This window comes from Coloeus monedula (genome assembly GCF_965178545.1).
Source record: "Coloeus monedula genome assembly, chromosome: 2".
NCBI lineage: Eukaryota > Metazoa > Chordata > Aves > Passeriformes > Corvidae > Coloeus > Coloeus monedula.
Genome location: NC_138782.1, coordinates 119,639,249 through 119,656,208, shown reverse-complemented (window position 1 = coordinate 119,656,208; position 16,960 = coordinate 119,639,249). Strand labels below are relative to the sequence as shown.

Here is a 16,960-nt window from a genome sequence, read left to right as displayed (position 1 = left end):
CTGCCCGCGCGCTTCACCGCCGCCAGCACGCCGCTGCCTCCTTCTCCTCCGCTCTTCGCGGTGTCTCGGGTGTTTTCAATCCGTGCCGAGCGGGAGCGGATTGCGGGTGAGGCCGGGGAGGGGCTGCGGAGCGGGCGGTGCCGGTCAGGCGCGCGGCGGGCAGCCCGGAGGGTGGGGGGGCCGCGGGGCCCTCGCTGAGTGGCGGCGCGGCGGCGGCAGAGCGGGGCGAGGGCCGAGGTGAGCGGCGGGAGCGGCGCAGCGCGGACCGGAGGGGACAGCGCGGACAGCGAGCTTGAGGGCTCTGTCCTGGTTGGCCGGGGGTGCGGGAAGGGTGAGAGGAGTCGGGGAGTCGGTCCCGGGGAAAGGGGTGGGGGTTAGGGGTAGGCGGCTCCGTCCGGGATGGAGCAGAGGATCGGGGGTCGGTCTGTCGGTGGGCGGGGGAAGGATGAAGGGAGTCCGGGGCTCGGTCTCAGGTGGACGGGGGAAAAGTGAGGGGAGTCGGGGGCTTCGTTCCAGACGGACGTGGGGGGCTGGGAAAGGGTGAGGAGGGAGCGGAAGGTCGGTCCCGGGTGGATGAAGGGGTCGAGAGATCGGTCCTGGGCGGACTGAGGGGTCGGGGGTCGGTCCTTGATGGACGAGGGGGTTTTGGGGGCGGCTGAGAGAAGCACGGGTGTGCTTGGGGCTGTAGCAGGTGGGCGCTGGGCGTCCCGCGGGTGGGGATGACGGTGCTGCGGTGTGCGAAAGCGTCAGGGGTGTGTGGAGAGAGGAGGGAAGTAGAGGCTGTTCATGGAATTGTGGATTATCCTGAGCTGGAAGGGATCCATGAGGATCGCGGAGTCCAGCTCGGCTGTGGAATCCAGGCAGATCCTGCCGCCTCTGGAAGGAGCTTTGCCCTGGTGACTTGTGCGGGCAGGGCTGAGCCCTTGGGGTGCCAGGGGAGCACTGGCTGCCGAAAATGAGGGGGTTGGGCACGTTTTGGGGGGCAGGAACAGGGGTGCATCGGGAGGAGATGGCTGTGCAGCTGGGAGGGAGGAGGAGCTTATACCTGGGAGAAACTTCTGTCAGCTGGGCAGGGAAAATTTAGGGAAAAGCCTCAATCAGGTGTGGGGAGGGAGCTTGGCACAGGTGGAGGAAGAGCAGGATGCCTTGGAAAGGTCTGTTTTCAGGAGCCTGGGTCTGGTTTTTGGGCTGGGAAGGGAGGAATGCTGCACGTTCCAGGTGTGGAGCTGCGGCTGTGAGGTGTCAAAGGGGGTGACTGGCAGCTTGTGCTGACTTTTGTGGGGCTGCACAGGGCTGGGTTTGGGTCTGTGGGTGTTCCTGCACCCCTTCATGGAAAAACTTTGTGTTTGGGAGAGAAAGTGCTGGGATTTGAACCCCCAAAGTGTGACAGAGGGAGATGAATGTTAGCATGGATCAGCCAAAGACCTGGAGCTGTGAGGACCATCCTGAGCCCTGGGCAATAAAATCTATAGATGAGGATTTGTTTATAGGGAAACCCGATTTTGGAATGAGCTTTGGGAAATCTGCAGAGGCATTTTGGGGGATGGAGGGACATGAAGGTGCTCTGTTTGCCGTGGGGATGCACAGCAGGAGTTCCTCAGGCTGGCACCGGGGGTTAACAAGGGGAACAAGGGGCAGGGGTGGGAAGGGGTGCCAAGGACACTGCGTCAGGAGATGCTGCTGGCAGCAAGGCTGCCTGGGAACTGGGACAATTTTCCAGTGGGAAGTGGTGGAGCAGTTCCTGGGAGGGAGTTGAGAAGCTCACTGGGCAGTATTTATTCACAGGCACGTTTGCAGCCCCTGTCACAAGCCAGGCTCCTCCTGGTCAGATTCCGCTCACGGAGCGTGGTGGGAAGTGATTCCCTGCTGCCCTTGGAGTGTCTGCTCCTCACCTTTTTGGCTCCGTGTGAGGCAGGCAGGTCACCTCCCTTGGGACTGTTCCGGATAGAGCAGCTTGGACTGACGTCAGCCCTTCCCCAGATTCCAAAATGAGTTCCATGCTGAGCTCTGCCCTGCGGAACCTCCCCCTGTCCTCAGCCTGGGCTGCCGGGGGCCGTGAGTATCTTTCACTTTCGTGGGTGGGTCGTAAACTTCTGGTTGAGGTGTTGGGTTTGGAACCAGTGCTGGGATCTGAATGTGCCCTGTTCTCACCATTAAAAGACTGACGATATTTTGTTCTTAATCCCTAATTACATTGTTGCCTTTTTTGTCCCTTCCCACATCAGATGGGGAGGAGTCTTGAGTTAACAACAGAAACTGTGTCGAGTTTCTGAGCAGAGTAAACCCCCCAACACCCCACAGGTGTTCAGGTGTCTTACAGAGACATTATTTGCCTTTTTAACCCTTCTTACAGAGAGCAGAACTGTTTCTGACTTTTTTTTGGCATTTTTCTCTTCCTTGTTTTCCAGTTGCTCGATCACTCAGCTGCTCCTCGCAGTTCCAAGCCGCAGGTAAGGGGGAAACACCAGGAATTTCAGTGGGTCTGTGCTAGACATGGCTGTTTTGGAAGCTGCCTCCCTTTGCCAGAGTCTTTTTCCACTTAAATCTTGGAAATGGTGCAGAGTGCCTTAGTTCAGGTGTTCCTGATCAGCTGCAAACTAGGAAAACTTCAGGCAAAGCAGTGTTTGCAGCAGAGTCCTCTCATCCTTCGACTGCCCTGGCTCCCAGCAGCCATTCCCAGTTTTTAGTCATAGTCCACAGTGAGTGGTTGGGGTGATCCACGCTCTGGGGTTCACTGTGGGGGTTGCTCAGGTGACTCAGGCTTTGGGATTTTGGGAACAGGCCTGGACAGCAGCTCCTCATCATCCCCTGGGCTCCGTGAGGAGCCTGAAGGAATCCCCAGACAGTGCTGGAGTTTCATCCTGGCACTGGTCTGTCGAGTAGTGCTGGATCATGACATCTCTTGCCTTAAACCTCTCTCACTGGGGAGAAAATTTTTTCCCATTAGGAAGAAATTCTTGGCTGTGAGGGTGGTGAGGCACAGGCCCCATCCCTGGAAGTGTTCCAGGCCCGGTTGGATTGAGCTTGGAGCAACCTGGGATAGTGGGAGGTGTCCCTGCCCATGGCAGGGGGAGGGACTGGATGAGCTTTAAGGGGCCTTCCCACCCAAACTATTCCGTGATTCCAATATTCCAGCTCAGGTGTCCTACCTTCCCTGCCTTTCACATATGCACCAAAAGAGGACAATTTTCCTTGTTTTCTATAAGATTTTTGCAGGATCTATACTAAAATTGCTGATGTTCTTGTCACCATCACTTCTCCCTTCACAGTCCAGCCCAAGACTAAGAAGACTTTGGGGAAAACTGGGGTGAAGAATGTTGTGGTGGTGGAGGGTGTCCGTATTCCCTTTCTGCAGTCTGGCACCTCGTGAGTATCAAAGAGGAGTAAAATACAGAAAACACCTCCTGACTTGGTTGATACTCGGCTCTTTCTGTGAAAAATCTCACTTATTCATTTCAGGGGAGCTATTCCTGGGCCTAAAGGCTCTGGAGGGGCAGTGAGTTAGGCTGCTGCAGTTATTCCAGCTTATCTAGTGCAAAAACGTGGTTTGAAGAAGGTTGTCCATGTGTATGGATTCTGGGAAGAGTAAGGGATTGTGGAGGAAGCTGTTGGTGAATCTATAGCAGATGAAGCACCAAGTTTCACAAAACTGGCGGGACAGGGGCCAAGGATCTGCTGCAGGCTCTTCCTCCTGGATTGTTGGGCCACCAAATCCACAGCTGAACTAGGACCACACCTGCCCCTTAGGATGGAGAAGGGATTTCTTTATCCAGTCACTGCTGCTTTTCTGTGGGTTTAGTGCAGTGATTGGAGCCCCTCTGCTCTGCAGCCAGGCTGGGAGAGCTGGGGGTGCTCACCTGGAGAAGAGAAGGATCCAGGGAGAGCTCAGAGCCCCTTGCAGGGCCTAAAGGGGCTCCAGGAGAGCTGGAGAGGGACTGGGGACAAGGCACGGAGGGACAGGACACAGGGAATGGCTTCCACTGCCAGAGGGCAGGGCTGGATGGGATATTGGGAAGGAATTGTTCCCTGGGAGGGTGGGCAGGCCCTGGCACAGGGTGCCCAGAGCAGCTGGGGCTGCCCCTGCATCCCTGGCAGTGCCCAAGGCCAGGCTGGACACTGGGGCTGGGAGCAGCCTGGGACAGTGGGAGGTGTCCCTGCCCATGACAGGGGTGGCACTGGATGAGATTTAGTGTCTCTTCCAACCCAAACCAACCTGTGATTCCTTGAAATGTTTCCTCAGAAGTGCAATGGAGCATTTCTGGTCCATCCCCAGTTCTTGCTGCTGCTCTGTGCTCACAGCAGAGTTCTGTACTGAGTATTCTGTACTGGTTCCTCACACCTCTGAGTTTCTTCCTCTCCTCTTCACCTTCCAGGTATGCTGATCTGATGCCACATGACTTAGCCAGAGCAGCACTGCAGTAAGTAAATGGAACACTGGAAGGGCTTCGAATTCTTGTTAAACTGCTGAGGCTTCAGGGTTGCAAAGCCAAGGCTCTGAACAGCTCAGGTGCTTTATTTTTCCTGGCCTCCCTCCACAGCAGTGGGGTTTGTGTTGTTGTTGGGGTTTTCAACAGGTTTGTGTTGGTGCAAAGCGATGGTGGTGGTGACAAATTTTAGTCAATTTGATTCCCAGCTCTAGTTTTCCAAACACAGAGATCAGAGCTGCTGTTGAGGTGTGCTTACAGCTGGTGGGAAAAACAGCCTGGGCAGCACAGAGGAAACCATGTGACAACAAGGATATTGAGCAAATTCTGTCACCCTGCCTGTCCCTTGTGTTCTGAAGGCCATTAGCAGTGGGTTTGTTTTGTTGGGAGGCAGAGCAAAGTGCTGTGGAGAAGAGAGAAGGCTTGGAGAAGCCTGGAGATGGCTGCCCCTGTATCCCTGGCAGTGCCCAAGGCCAGCATGGATGGGGCTTGGAACACCCTGGGATAGTGGAAGTGTCCCTGCCCATGGCAGGGGTGGAACTGGATGGGCTTTGAGGTCCCTTCCCACCCAAACCGTTCTGGGATTCGATGATTCTGTGAACCGTTTTGTGGAAGGAGGGGTGTGGGGGTTATAAAGTAGTTGCTTTAATGAAGTTCTGTAATAATTTATAGTGAAATTATCACCATGATTGTTTGCAGCCCATAATCAGCTGCACTTCCCACACGCCCACATGCACATGAGATTTCTTCTGAGCTGGGGGCAGAAGCTGTGGCTCTGTTGTTGCCTTGTTCTCCAGCCAAGCTGGCAGGAAGAGGATGTTGGAGAGGTTGTTGCTTACGTGATGCAAATTGCCTTTGTTCTGATCCTCTCCTCAGGGGCCTGCTGACCCGGACCAGTGTCCCACGGGATGCTGTTGATTACATCGTTTATGGCACAGTGATCCAGGAGGTGAAAACCAGTAATGTTGCCAGAGAGGTGGGTGCTGTGCAGCATTTCCCTGGGAGTCTGATTTCTGCAGCTCTGAAGATGACAAATACTTGCTGAAAATGAATTCCCAGTGTTGTTGTTTGTTTAAATATGATTTGAGAGTATGAAGTAGTTGTGTAGTATTGTCTGTTAAATGAGTGCCTGGGACTATAAGGAAAATGGTTTTGGGATTCTCTGCCTCCTGTTGAAATCTGCCCTAGATTTTATTTAGCGTCGTTTTTTATCAGATTTTCATATTTCAGTGCTGTGAAGCTTCTGCTTGACTCTTTCCTGCAAGGGAAGGTTTTGTTAAGGTTTGCTGGTCCCTCAGCTCCTAAATACCAGTTGGACTTGAACGCTGCCTTGCCCAATGTCCTGGGGAGGAGCAGAGTGTGCTGTGAGGGTTTGCTTTGTTGTGGTATTTATTTGTTTATTTGAGTTGGCTGGTCAGACACAGCCTTCACAGGATTTGCAGCGGAGCAGCTTTGCTGCCCTTTGTTCCAGCAGCCAGAAAACACAATTCCTGTATTATCCCCAGAGCAGCTGATCCTCTGGAGTCACGTGGCAGGCAGCCTGATCTTTGCTAACCTGGAGCCTCTGCTGTGCTCTGCACCTGGATAAATCCATGATGTAACCTGGGCTCCCTGGCACTGGGGAGGTGCCTCAGCCTCGTGAAGGCAAGGCCTGGCTTTGGTCACCTGCCAGTCAGATGGGGCTGCAGGGTAATTTTAACTTGGGAACAGCTGCTGACCTTTCAACTAGTTGGCCCCATCCCATGTAGGGAAGGTCTCTGGGAGCTGCTCTGGGCTGCTCAGATGTGTCACTGCTCTGCAGTTTGCCGCTCTCTGTGAAGCCACAGAGCCTGTGCTGAGCGGTCCAAATCACCCCATTCACGTGTTGCCTTTGCCAGTAAGGTGAAGCAAAGATGATGTCAAGTAGTTGGAGGCTCTTTTGATGTGTTTTTTTTAAATGTGAGTGGTGTGATTAGTTTGTCTCTTTTTTAAGAAATGTGGAGGGGCAGTGGCTGGTCTCAATGTGGTTGAGAGCCTCAGCAGTGGCCTTAGCTCCTGCCCCAGAGTCTGGGGAGAGGAAGAGCTGCTGCCATAATTAACTGGATGAGAACTCCCTGTTGGTGTCTTCAGCTCCACCTGGCAAGGTGTGCTGGGCAGGGGCAGCTCTGGCCTGGGAGCAGAAGCTGTGGGTTTAACAGCCCCTCTCTGTTGTTGCAGGCTGCCTTGGGAGCGGGGTTCTCTGACAAAACTCCGGCCCACACCGTCACCATGGCCTGTATTTCCTCCAACCAGGCCATGACCACAGGTATGTGGGCTGGAAGAACAAGCTGGGGGCTTGAGAAGGAGCTTGGAAATTCTTTTACAGCCTTTATTCAACTTGCACTGCTTGTGAATGCAAAAACCAACTGAAGAAATGCTGGAATGGAAGGAAAAATGGAATTGTTTAGCCTGGAGCAAAGGAGGCTCAGGGGGGACCTTGTGGCTCTGCACAAGTCCCTGACAGGAGGGGGCAGCCGGGGGGGTCGGGCTCTGCTGCCAGGGAACAGGGACAGGAGGAGAGAGAACGGCCTCAGGCTGGGCCAGGGCAGGCTCAGGGTGGGCATCAGCAGGAATTTCTGCATGGAAAGGGTGGCCAGACCTTGGCAGGGGCTGCCCAGGGAGGTTTGGAGTGCCCATCCCTGGAGGTGTGCCAGGAAGGGCTGGAGGTGGCACTCAGAGCTCTGGGCTGGGGACAAGGTGGGGATTGGGCACAGGCTGGACTCGATGGTCTGGGAGGGCTTTTCCAACCTCAGTGATTCTGTGGAAGTTTTTTAACCAACGAAATAGAACATGAACTGAGTGTCTGCTGTAGGCCTGCAGCAGCATCTCTGCCCAGTGTCCCTGTTTGTTTGGGAGGTAAAGACTGACCACGGTGACTAAAAGACTTTTATCTTTGCCTGAGCCTAAACAGGGCTAAAAAATGGAGACCCAGCCCAAACTGCTGGGGCTGTCCTTCCCTCCCTGCTCTGTGTGACAAGGACGAGCGCGAGCCGAGCGACAGAGGATGGTGTTGTGGAACCTGGCTAAGGCCAGGGCTGGAGGAGGAGCTGGAGTGCAGGAGTACCCAGGGCTCTGTCGGGGTGAGCTCTGGCAGCGTTCCTGGGAGTGCCTCTCGTTGCAGGCGTGGGGATGATCGCGGCCGGCCAGTGCGACGTGGTGGTGGCCGGGGGCGTGGAGCTCATGTCCGACGTCCCCATCCGCCACAGCAGGAAGATGAGGAAGACGATGCTGACTCTGAACCGAGCCAAGACCCTGGGCCAGAAGCTCTCCCTCATTTCCAAAATTCGCCCTGACTACTTTACTCCCGAGGTATTTTGGTTTGTCAGGCATTTAGATATTTAGGAACCTGGTGTAGAAGGTGTGAACAGGTTGTTCTTTTGACCTCGATAGAGAGGATTGAAGATGGGTGGGGTGGCTTCTGGGGTTCGCCATGATCGATCTCTGTCCTCTGCTTTGGGTTAAAACATTGATTAATGCATCTCACAGCATTTGGGACTCTGCTTTTGCTTCCCACACGTTCATCTTCAGTAAACCCAACTTGGTGCAAAACCTCCTTCTGGAACTCCTGGACAAAGCGTGCTGCAGATGACAGAAATAGAAGCTTTTTTCCCATAAATATAAAGGTTATTCTGAAGTGTCAGAGGAATTCTAGGGTCAGAGAATTTTACTAGATAGTAGGCTTTGCCCCCTTAGTATTAGACAGGAATATGAATATAATTCAATATATGAATATAATTGTTGTTTGATTAATGCATCTTAAATATGCCTTTTGATTCCTGTTCCTGGCCAAATCCTGCCAGGGGCTGGATGTGTTCAGCTCCCCTGAAGAACATCCACAGGGCCATGTCAGGAGCAGAGTGAGCCACTGCTCTGTCCTGGGGGCCGTAGGGGGGTGAATTGCAACGTGGTGAGGATGCAAAGGAGTAGCACTTCCCTCCTTCCCACCCCAAGCTCTTCACAAGGAAACTGCATCCATGTCATTCCCTGTAGTGCGAGTGCAGCGAGGCTTGGGTTCAGTATGGCAGAGCTGAGACCCCAAATCCATATAAGATATGAAAATCTCAGGATTAAATGCACCCAGGGATTTCCTGTGTGCTGCTGGAAGAACAAAAACGAAGCCAGAATCACCTCTGGGCTCTGCTTTTGGATAAGGGGGTGTCTGACAGGGAGTTTTGAGGTCCCAGGATGTGTTGTTTCAGCTGAACCCAAAAGGCTTGGTCACCTTTTGTCATGGATTCTCTGTTAAATGTGCAGGCAGCTGCTCAGCAGCAGCCTGGACCTCATTTTCCCCAAAGTCTTGGAAAGGGATGGTTCCCCTGACACATTGGACTCAGTCTGTTCTGGTCTGGTTGCCGTGTGTTAATTGGGTAGCTCTGAATTAACGAAGAGAAGAGCCTCCCTCTGACTGTGGGGCTCATCTCTGTGTGCTCCCAGGAGGGCTTTTTTCACCTGTGCTGGCTTTCCCTCCCTGGTGGCAGCTCCCAGCCGTGGCAGAGTTCTCCACCAGCGAGACCATGGGTCACTCTGCTGACCGCCTGGCCGCCGCCTTCGGCATCTCCCGCCTGGAGCAGGACGAGTACGCCCTGCGCTCCCACACGCTGGCCAAGAAAGCCCAGGAGGAGGGGCTGCTGCAGGACGTGGTGCCCTTCAAAGTGCCAGGTGACAGTGCCCGTGTGCCACGGCCAGCACTCACTGCTGGGGGCAGCTCCAGGGAGTTCTGTGGGTCTGGGTGGGTTCTGTTTGTCCCTGGAGAGCTGCTGGAGCAGGGATGTGTTTGTAAACGGGTTATCTGAGAGTGTAAACACGGAATCGTGGGGTGGTTTGGGCAGGAAGGGATGTTAAAGATCACCCAGTTCCAGCCCTGACACCTTCCGCTGTCCCAGGGTGCTCCAGGCCCCATCCAGCCTGGCCTGGGACACTTCCAGGGATTCAGGGGCAGCCACAGCTTCTCTGGGAATTCCATCCCAGCCCCTCCCCACCCTCCCAACGAAGAGTTCCTTCCCAATATCCCATCTAACCCTGCCCTCTGTCAAATCTTTACATACCTAAATTTTTTCTTGCCCACCCCACATCTGTGCTAATGAGGTGACAGAGCAGGGAAAATCAGGACAGTTGGACCTGGAATCCCACTGCCCTTCCAGCCAGGCAAGAGCAACCACCTTTATACCCCAGAATATCAACAACAAACACAAGCCCAATCAAATGCCAGTCTGATAGCGCAGGTGCTGGGTGGGAGGAGCTGCAGTGTGGCAGGTTCCAGTTCACAAGGCCTCACATTCCTCACTGGGAGGTGAAACAGTTTGGGGAGAACCTTTAAGCTGCCCTTCCCATGGCCTGTCCTGGTGTCCCCCTCACCCCCAGGAGCTGGTGGAGACACTTTGCTGTTCATTTGGGAACTCTGATTGGGATCCTGGAGAACTTTGCCTTGTAGATGCACAGTTCCATGTGGTCCTTATTATACAATTGGTGCTTTTTCTTAACGGGCTTATTTAGCAATTGGAATAATTGCAGATGGATGTATTTGGATTTTCCCAGTGCTCTTTATTCCTCAAACTCAGCACATAAATGGAAACTGATTTAAGCCCAGTTCTCCATTTAGGCTTTTTAACCTAAATTTAAATTCTTTTCTCAACTGGGTTTCCCATGTGGTAATTTTTCCTTACACTAAACAGATGGCAGCACTTTGTTTTTGCTGTCTTCTGAGGAAAAGTGAGGTAGCTTCCATTTTTAAGTGCTATTTTTAGCCATGTTAAATATCCTGATGCCACAAACAAATTTTCCTTTTTCCCCTCCTCACGCTTGTCCTGAACCCCACAATTTTCTGATTTTTTTTTTTTTTTCCCCCCTGGATTCCTGATGATGAAATTCTTGTGTGTTGCTGATGTTTGTGGTTGGATTGTACTTTTTTCCTTCACCAGGCAAAGACACAGTCACCAAGGATAACGGGATCCGGCCGTCCTCCATGGAGCAGATGGGAAAGCTGAAGCCGGCGTTTGTCAAGCCCTACGGAACAGTCACAGCAGCCAACTCCTCCTTCCTGGTAATTCCTGTTCCCAGCACTGTCCACTGGACCCTCTGCCTCCCCTAGCTGGGATAATGTGGGAAGGAGCTTTTTAATGTCAACCATTTCCAGATCTTCCAGGTGTAACTTGGAACTGAGTGAATCTGGTGAATTTGGATTGTTTCATTTTAAAATCCATAACAAAACCCCTGAAGTTTTGGGATGTCTTACCTGTTTGCTTCTCTGTAGCTGCTTCCTGAGGGTCAATCCTTCCAAGGCCCACGTAGGGACTCTGTCCCAGGATGGGATTGGTGACGTTGTACCACTGAAGTCAGTAGGTTTAGTCTGAATTTCACAGAATCATGGAATGGTTTGGGTTGGAAGTGACCTTAAATCTCATCCAGTGCCACCCCTGCCATGGGCAGGGGCACCTTCCACTGTCTCAGGGTGCTCCAAGCCCCAATGTCCAGCCTGGCCTTGGGCACTGCCAGGGATCCAGGGGCAGCCACAGCTTTGGAGGGACAGGACACAGGGAATGGCTTCCCAGTGCCAGAGGGCAGGGCTGGATGGGAGATTGGGAAGGAATTCTTGGCTGTGAGGGTGGGCAGGCCCTGGCACAGGGTGCCCAGAGCAGCTGGGGCTGCCCCTGCATCCCTGGCAGTGCCCAAGGCCAGGCTGGACATTGGGGCTTGTGATGCCTGGACACAGAACACAAACTTTTCCAGACAACGTTAGAATGACAGTATAAAAGCAAACCTTTCCTTGAAAGCCTTCAGGTACAGAATATGGTGAAAACCCACAGCCTGAATTAGATTTGTACCATTTAATATGAGATGGGGCAATTAGAATATCCAGCCAATGTTGTCCAAATAGAGGAGTTGGTTAAATAATTCCCCCCTGGGTTCTGCCCCACGGGAGCTCTCCTCCCCATCTCCTACCCTACCTTTATCATGTCTATGATTACGTGGTGCAAAATAAAAAGTCCTTGGAGAAGTAAGAGGCAAGACTAAACAATATTTTAGGAATGCATCAATAAATGTTTGTTCACTGTGAGAAAGAAAGCTGGAAAAGTACTGGAAGTTATATCAGGGCATTTAACAGTCTACAGAGCTCCAAATACATGAAGAATACATAAAAGCTAAAAACTTTAGGCTTGGAGCAACCTGGGGAAGTGGGAGATGTCCCTGCCCATGGCAGGGGGGGTGGAACTGGGTGAAATTTAAGGTCACTTCCAACCCCAACCATTCCATGATTTGATGTGCCAAACCCACAGTGCTCGTTCTTGTCACGTGGTGAACCTGTGGCTTGTGTTGTCCTGGAATTATTCTCAGTTTTGGGATGGAACTGGCAGGACAGCTGAGTGTTTGGGATGAGCAACTTGTCCCAGGCCTAGCAGTGCTTTCAGGCCCCTCAGTCCTGGGGGGCATGGTGCCTGTGGGCTGTAAGGAGGCGCTTCAGCAGCGTGTGCTGGCACCATTAGTGATCCCCCATCCTTCCACTCACTCCGGCAGCCTTTGGCCCCTATCGCAGTGGGGTGTCCTGGAGGCTCTGGTGATGTTCAGGTCCTCTCTCTCTGAGGGCTCTGGGGCTCGTTGTGTGCGGGGGCTGCTCCTTCACCCCTGACCCGGCTTCTCCCTGCCCGTTCCAGACCGACGGAGCGTCGGCCATCCTGATCATGTCTGAGGAGAAGGCCCTGGCCATGGGATACAAACCAAAGGCCTACCTAAGGTAGGAGGGCTGGTCCAGTGGCCTCTGCTCCCACTTCCCTCTCCTCTCCCTGGCACTGACAGCCCTTTTCCTGCGCAGGGATTTCGTGTACGTGTCCCAGGATCCGAAGGACCAGCTGCTCCTGGGGTAGGTGGAGATGGAGAGCGTCCCCCCACAGCCCCTGCTCCCACAACAGCCCTCTCTTGCCACAGTGTGGTTTTGGGAAGTGTCTCAGGAGATGTTGCATCTCCTCAGGCCTTCACGAGGTGTGAGCAGGAGGGGAGGTGGGAAAGCAGTGGTGGCAGGAACAGCCCGGGATCGCTGGGGCACCTCAGCAGGAGTTCTGGGGGCTGTGCTTCCCATGGAGAGGGATGGGCAGAGCTGGGCCACGAGCCCAGAGAGAAGGATGTGACTGGAAAAAGGGGGATGATGCTGACAGGAAACAGTGATGCAAGACTTGCGTGTCCTCCCTCCTTCAGCCCCACCTACGCCACTCCCAAAGTGCTGGAGAAGGCCGGGCTCACCCTGAGTGACATCGACGTGTTCGAGTTCCACGAGGCTTTTGCTGTAAGTGCTCTAAATCTGGGATGCCTCCCTGTAGCCACCTGCTTTGGGTTCTTACCAATGTCACCCTCCCCTCCCTTGCAGGGGCAGATCCTGGCTAACCTGAAAGCCATGGATTCGGATTGGTTTGCACAGAACTACATGGGCAGGAAGTCAAAGGTAAGGCACAGTCAGGACATTTTCCTCCTTGTCCTGTCCCTCCGTGCCTTGTCCCCAGTCCCTCTCCAGCTCTCCTGGAGCCCCTTTAGGCCCTGCAAGGGGCTCTGAGCTCTCCCTGGATCCTTCTCTTCTCCAGGTGAGCACCCCCAGCTCTCCCAGCCTGGCTGCAGAGCAGAGGGGCTCCAGCCCTGGAGCAGCTCCGGGGCCTCCTCTGGACCCCCTTTTCTCTGCAGTTCAGTTTAACCTTGGGGTTACTGGGCTCCCTCCTGGCAGCTGCCTGTACTGATGCTGCACAGCCAGGCTCTGGCTCTGTCCTGTGAGGAGCAGTGATGCTCCTTGAGCTTGGGTTAGCAAATCCCAATTTAGGCAGTTTCTTTGGGAAACGAAATTTGTTTGGGATGCTATTCCCGTTGTTGGTAGGAGGTGGAGATCCAGAGCCACAATCCTTGGAGAGGAGGGAATTAAGAACAATGTGAGGGGCTCAGTCCTTGCTCGTTGCAGGGCTTCCCTGAGGGGCTGCAGGTGAAGCAGGAACACCTTTGGGGTGCTTTTATCCCCTGATCAGCCTCATGTGCCATCCTGAACTGCTGTAGGCTTGGTGTTGGGATGAGCTAGTGATGGCCAGGTGATGATGGGGTGTGTCTCTCAGCGTGTCCTTCTGTGTCCCTGCAGGTTGGAGCCCCTCCCCTGGACAAGTTCAACACCTGGGGGGGTTCCCTGTCCCTGGGACACCCCTTTGGGGCCACCGGCTGCCGCCTGGTCATCACTGCTGCCCACAGGCTGAAGAAGGAGGGGGGACAGTACGGCCTGGTCGCTGCCTGTGCTGCAGGAGGGCAGGTAATGGTGCTGTGCTCCAGCATGTTCCCTTGGGAGAGGGCAGGAATGGCAGGTCTGATCCTGCTGGGACTCTGGAGTCCTGTCTGGTTACACCAGCTCTGGGTGCTGGGTGTTCAGAGCTCCCTCAGGCAACCTCTGGCTGCCCCCCATCGCCACTCAGTCCTGTCCTGTTCCCTGGCAGCAGAGCCCGACCCCCCCGGCTGCCCCCTCCTGTCAGGGACTTGTGCAGAGCCACAAGGTCCCCCCTGAGCCTCCTTTGCTCCAGGCTCAGCCCCTTTCCCAGCTCCCTCAGCCGCTCCTGCTGCTCCAGCCCCTTCCCAGCTCCGTTCCCTGCCCTGGACACGCTCCAGCCCCTCAGGGTCTCTCCTGTCAGGAGGGGCCCAGAGCTGCCCCCAGCACTGGAGGTGCCCCAGCAGTGCCAGCACAGGGGACGGGCACTGCCCTGGCCCTGCTGCCCCCCCAGAGCTGGCACAGCCCCGGGGCCAGTGGCCTCTTGCCCCCCTGGGCACCCCTGGGCTCGTGTCCAGCTGCTGTGGCTCACGTTTTTCATGCCCTGATCCGTGGCTGTAATAATGATTCTTGTCTCTGTTCATGAGCCATTTCTGTGATGTTTTCTCTCTCTGTCCCCAGGGACACGCGATGATCGTGGAGCTTTACCCCCAGTAACGGCACTGGGAGCCTTGTCCCTCCATCCTGTGCCTGGCAATGCCATTTCAATGCACTAATAAATCCTGCACCCAATCCTTCTTGGAGAGGGGATCCGTGGCCTTTATCAATCCCTTGTAGCTACTCAGCCAGTAATTTTTATCTAATGAGCACGCTCTATTCCACGTCCAGGAGAGGAACAGTTAATGTGGCTCTGAGTCTCTGCAGGCTCCTTGTACCCTGTCTGATCCCTCTGGTAACTCTCCAGGATTTCTCCCTCTGGGGAACAAAAACTATTTCAAAGCCCAGTATGGACAATGAAGTTTGGAGATCAGGAGAATGTGAAGCAGTGGAGGTGGGTGGGCTGAGAGGGGAGGTAATGCTGTGGGGAGGAGCAGCAGGTTCAGTCCCAGGGGCTGAGCTGGGCTCTGAGGGGGCAGTTTGCTCCATGCTGTCCAAATGCTGTTGGAATGAGCAAATTGCATCTGGCAAATGAATGTCGCTGATGGAAGCGCAATAAATCAGGACAAAACCCACTCATGGCTGTTTTCTCTCCCTCCCTTCAGCTGAAATGCTTTCGGGACTGTTCCTGTGGTGTCTGTGGTGGGGGGCTGTGAGCTGACTCCAGGTGTTGGCTCTCTGAAATCATGGAATCACAACTGGTGTGGGTGGGCAGGGGCTTTTAAAGGTCACTTAATCCACCCCTGCCATGGGCAGGGACACCTCCCACTGTCCCAGGCTGCTCCAAGCCCCAATGTCCAGCCTGGCCTTGGGCACTGCCAGGGATCCAGGGGCAGCCCCAGCTGCTCTGGGCACCCTGTGCCAGGGCCTGCCCACCCTCCCAGGGAGCAATTCCTTCCCAATGTCCCATCCAGCCCTGCCCTCTGGCACTGGGAAGCCATTCCCTGTGTCCTGTCCCTCCATGCCTTGGCCCCAGTCCCTCTCCAGCTCTCCTGGAGCCCCTTTAGGCCCTGCAAGGGGCTCTGAGGTGGTGATAAACTGCAAGTGTTCAGGGCTGTCTTTCTCCCAAGCATTGGGGAAGATGAGATACTTGGGTTTTTGTTTAATATCCTTGTTATTTTCTTCACCCGTTCCTCATGGCTTCGTGATGCTGAGGGTGGCTGCTGTTACCTGCCAGGGAACAGAGTTTCTCCTAAAGCACCTTGCAAACACCTTCGAGTCCTTTTTATGACAGAAGCAGTTTCTGCCACCCGCCAGCTGCTGCCCAGCCCCGCGCTGGAGGCTGGGCTGAGATAAGGGATGGGTGCAGCACCCGGGCTGTCCTGTTTATTCTTTATTGGAAATCTTGTGCAAGAGCACTGCTCCAGGGGGAGAGGGGAACTCCCAGGGCCAGAGGAGAAGGGCCGGCTTGGGTTTAGAATCGCGGAATTGTTTAGGGTGGAAAAGAAAACTGAGATCATCATCGAGTCCAGCCGCTCCCCCAGCGCTGCCGAGGGCACCACGGACCCGCGTCCCCAAGTGCCACATCCACGCGGCTGTTCAATCCCTCCCGGGATGGGCACTCCAGCCCTGCCCTGGGCAGGTTAATTTGGGGGGTTTAACCCCCTCCAGGCTGCGGGGGCACAGGAGCGCCCTGGGGCGCTGCAGGCGGGGGCTGGTCCGCACCCGCTCGGCCGGGCAGGGCTGCAGCCCGTCGGATGTGACTCATCCTGGAGGCTCATCCCGCTCCTCCCCGGCCCCGCCGGTGCCTCTCCTGCGTCCCCACCGCCTGTGGGACCCTCGCCGCCAGCGGCACGATCGTGGCTGAAGCCTCTCCGGTGCGTCCCGTGCCCGTGTGGCGTGGAAGGTGCTCAGGGTAGTGGGGTGGGCTGGTGGCAGCGATCCGGGACGGGCTGGGAGAGCCTCGGCAGAGCTCCTGCACGGCTCCCGCTATGGAGGGAGCCCAGTCCAACCCCGCCTGGCCCTGTGCCTCGGCTCCCCGGGATGCCCAGGGGTCCCTTGCGCCCGGCAGGGCCGTTTGTGGGGCAGCGCACGGGGCTGTGCCCGTGGAGCCAGCGCCGGGGCAAAGGTTCCTTTCGCTCTCCTGGTGTTGGGCACGGACCCGGAGAGAGGTAGGAGGCGGGGGGATAAGAAGGAAGGGGTCGGGTCCCGGCCGGGCGGGGGAGCCGGGCGGTGCCGGTGTCCTCTACGGGCTCAGGGCACGGGCGAGCCGGGGCTGGGGCCACCGGGGTGCGCCGGGCTCTGCGGTGGGTCCCGGGGGTCGCGGCCCCTTGTGCTGGGGGGGCAGGAGTGGGTGGCATCGACGAGCGCGACAACCCGCGACTGTGTCCCCCCAGGAGGGACCCTGGGATAGTGGTTTGCCAGGGTGGGGGCTGGGGGGGTTGTGTGGCTGGCAGGACATGGGGGGGAGGGATGGTCCGGGGGAGCCCCCGCTGACGGAGCCCCGTTTGCAGGGAGCCAGAAGTGCCCCCGTGCCCTGCCCCCGGCCCCACATGGAAGCCCCGGCGCAGGATGGGGCTGAGGCACCCCTGGAGAGGTGCCCCGAGGCTGAGGTGAGGGCAGGGGCTGGGGACCGCCCCAGATAACTGCAGCCCGGGAGTGGAGGACAGGGGGACATCCATGGGAGGGGGATGTGAGACCCCCA

General features: G+C 55.7%; 1 protein-coding gene across 3 annotated transcripts; it reads left to right on the top strand.

The window, feature by feature from the left end:
• The first annotated feature begins 100 nt into the window (after positions 1-100).
• On the top strand, positions 101-14,891 carry HADHB (hydroxyacyl-CoA dehydrogenase trifunctional multienzyme complex subunit beta). Of its 3 annotated transcripts, none has more exons than XM_082303200.1 (16): positions 101-237; positions 1,786-2,055; positions 2,409-2,450; positions 3,270-3,366; positions 4,374-4,418; positions 5,301-5,400; positions 6,621-6,708; positions 7,564-7,751; positions 8,921-9,101; positions 10,361-10,482; positions 12,092-12,171; positions 12,250-12,297; positions 12,630-12,717; positions 12,799-12,873; positions 13,546-13,710; positions 14,341-14,891. In XM_082303200.1, exons 2-16 carry the CDS (start codon positions 1,989-1,991, stop codon positions 14,374-14,376), a joined length of 1,422 nt encoding a protein of 473 aa, XP_082159326.1. In that variant the 5' UTR covers positions 101-237; positions 1,786-1,988; the 3' UTR covers positions 14,377-14,891. The 3 variants fall into 3 exon arrangements, with proteins under 3 accessions (XP_082159326.1, XP_082159324.1, XP_082159325.1); XM_082303198.1 differs by having other exon boundaries at positions 177-331; XM_082303199.1 differs by having other exon boundaries at positions 203-320.
• The last annotated feature ends 2,069 nt before the right edge of the window (positions 14,892-16,960 follow it).

What these genes read in the sequence shown, in the direction of transcription:
- HADHB (XM_082303200.1), top strand. Translation starts at nt 1,989, where the DNA reads ATGAGTTCCATGCTGAGCTCTGCCCTGCGGAACCTCCCCCTGTCCTCA. An exon ending in GGTGCCCTTCAAAGTGCCAG is followed by an intron (nt 9,102 to 10,360) that starts GTGACAGTGCCC and finishes TTCCTTCACCAG; the next exon opens with GCAAAGACACAGTCACCAAG. An exon ending in AGTTCCACGAGGCTTTTGCT is followed by an intron (nt 12,718 to 12,798) that starts GTAAGTGCTCTA and finishes CCTCCCTTGCAG; the next exon opens with GGGCAGATCCTGGCTAACCT.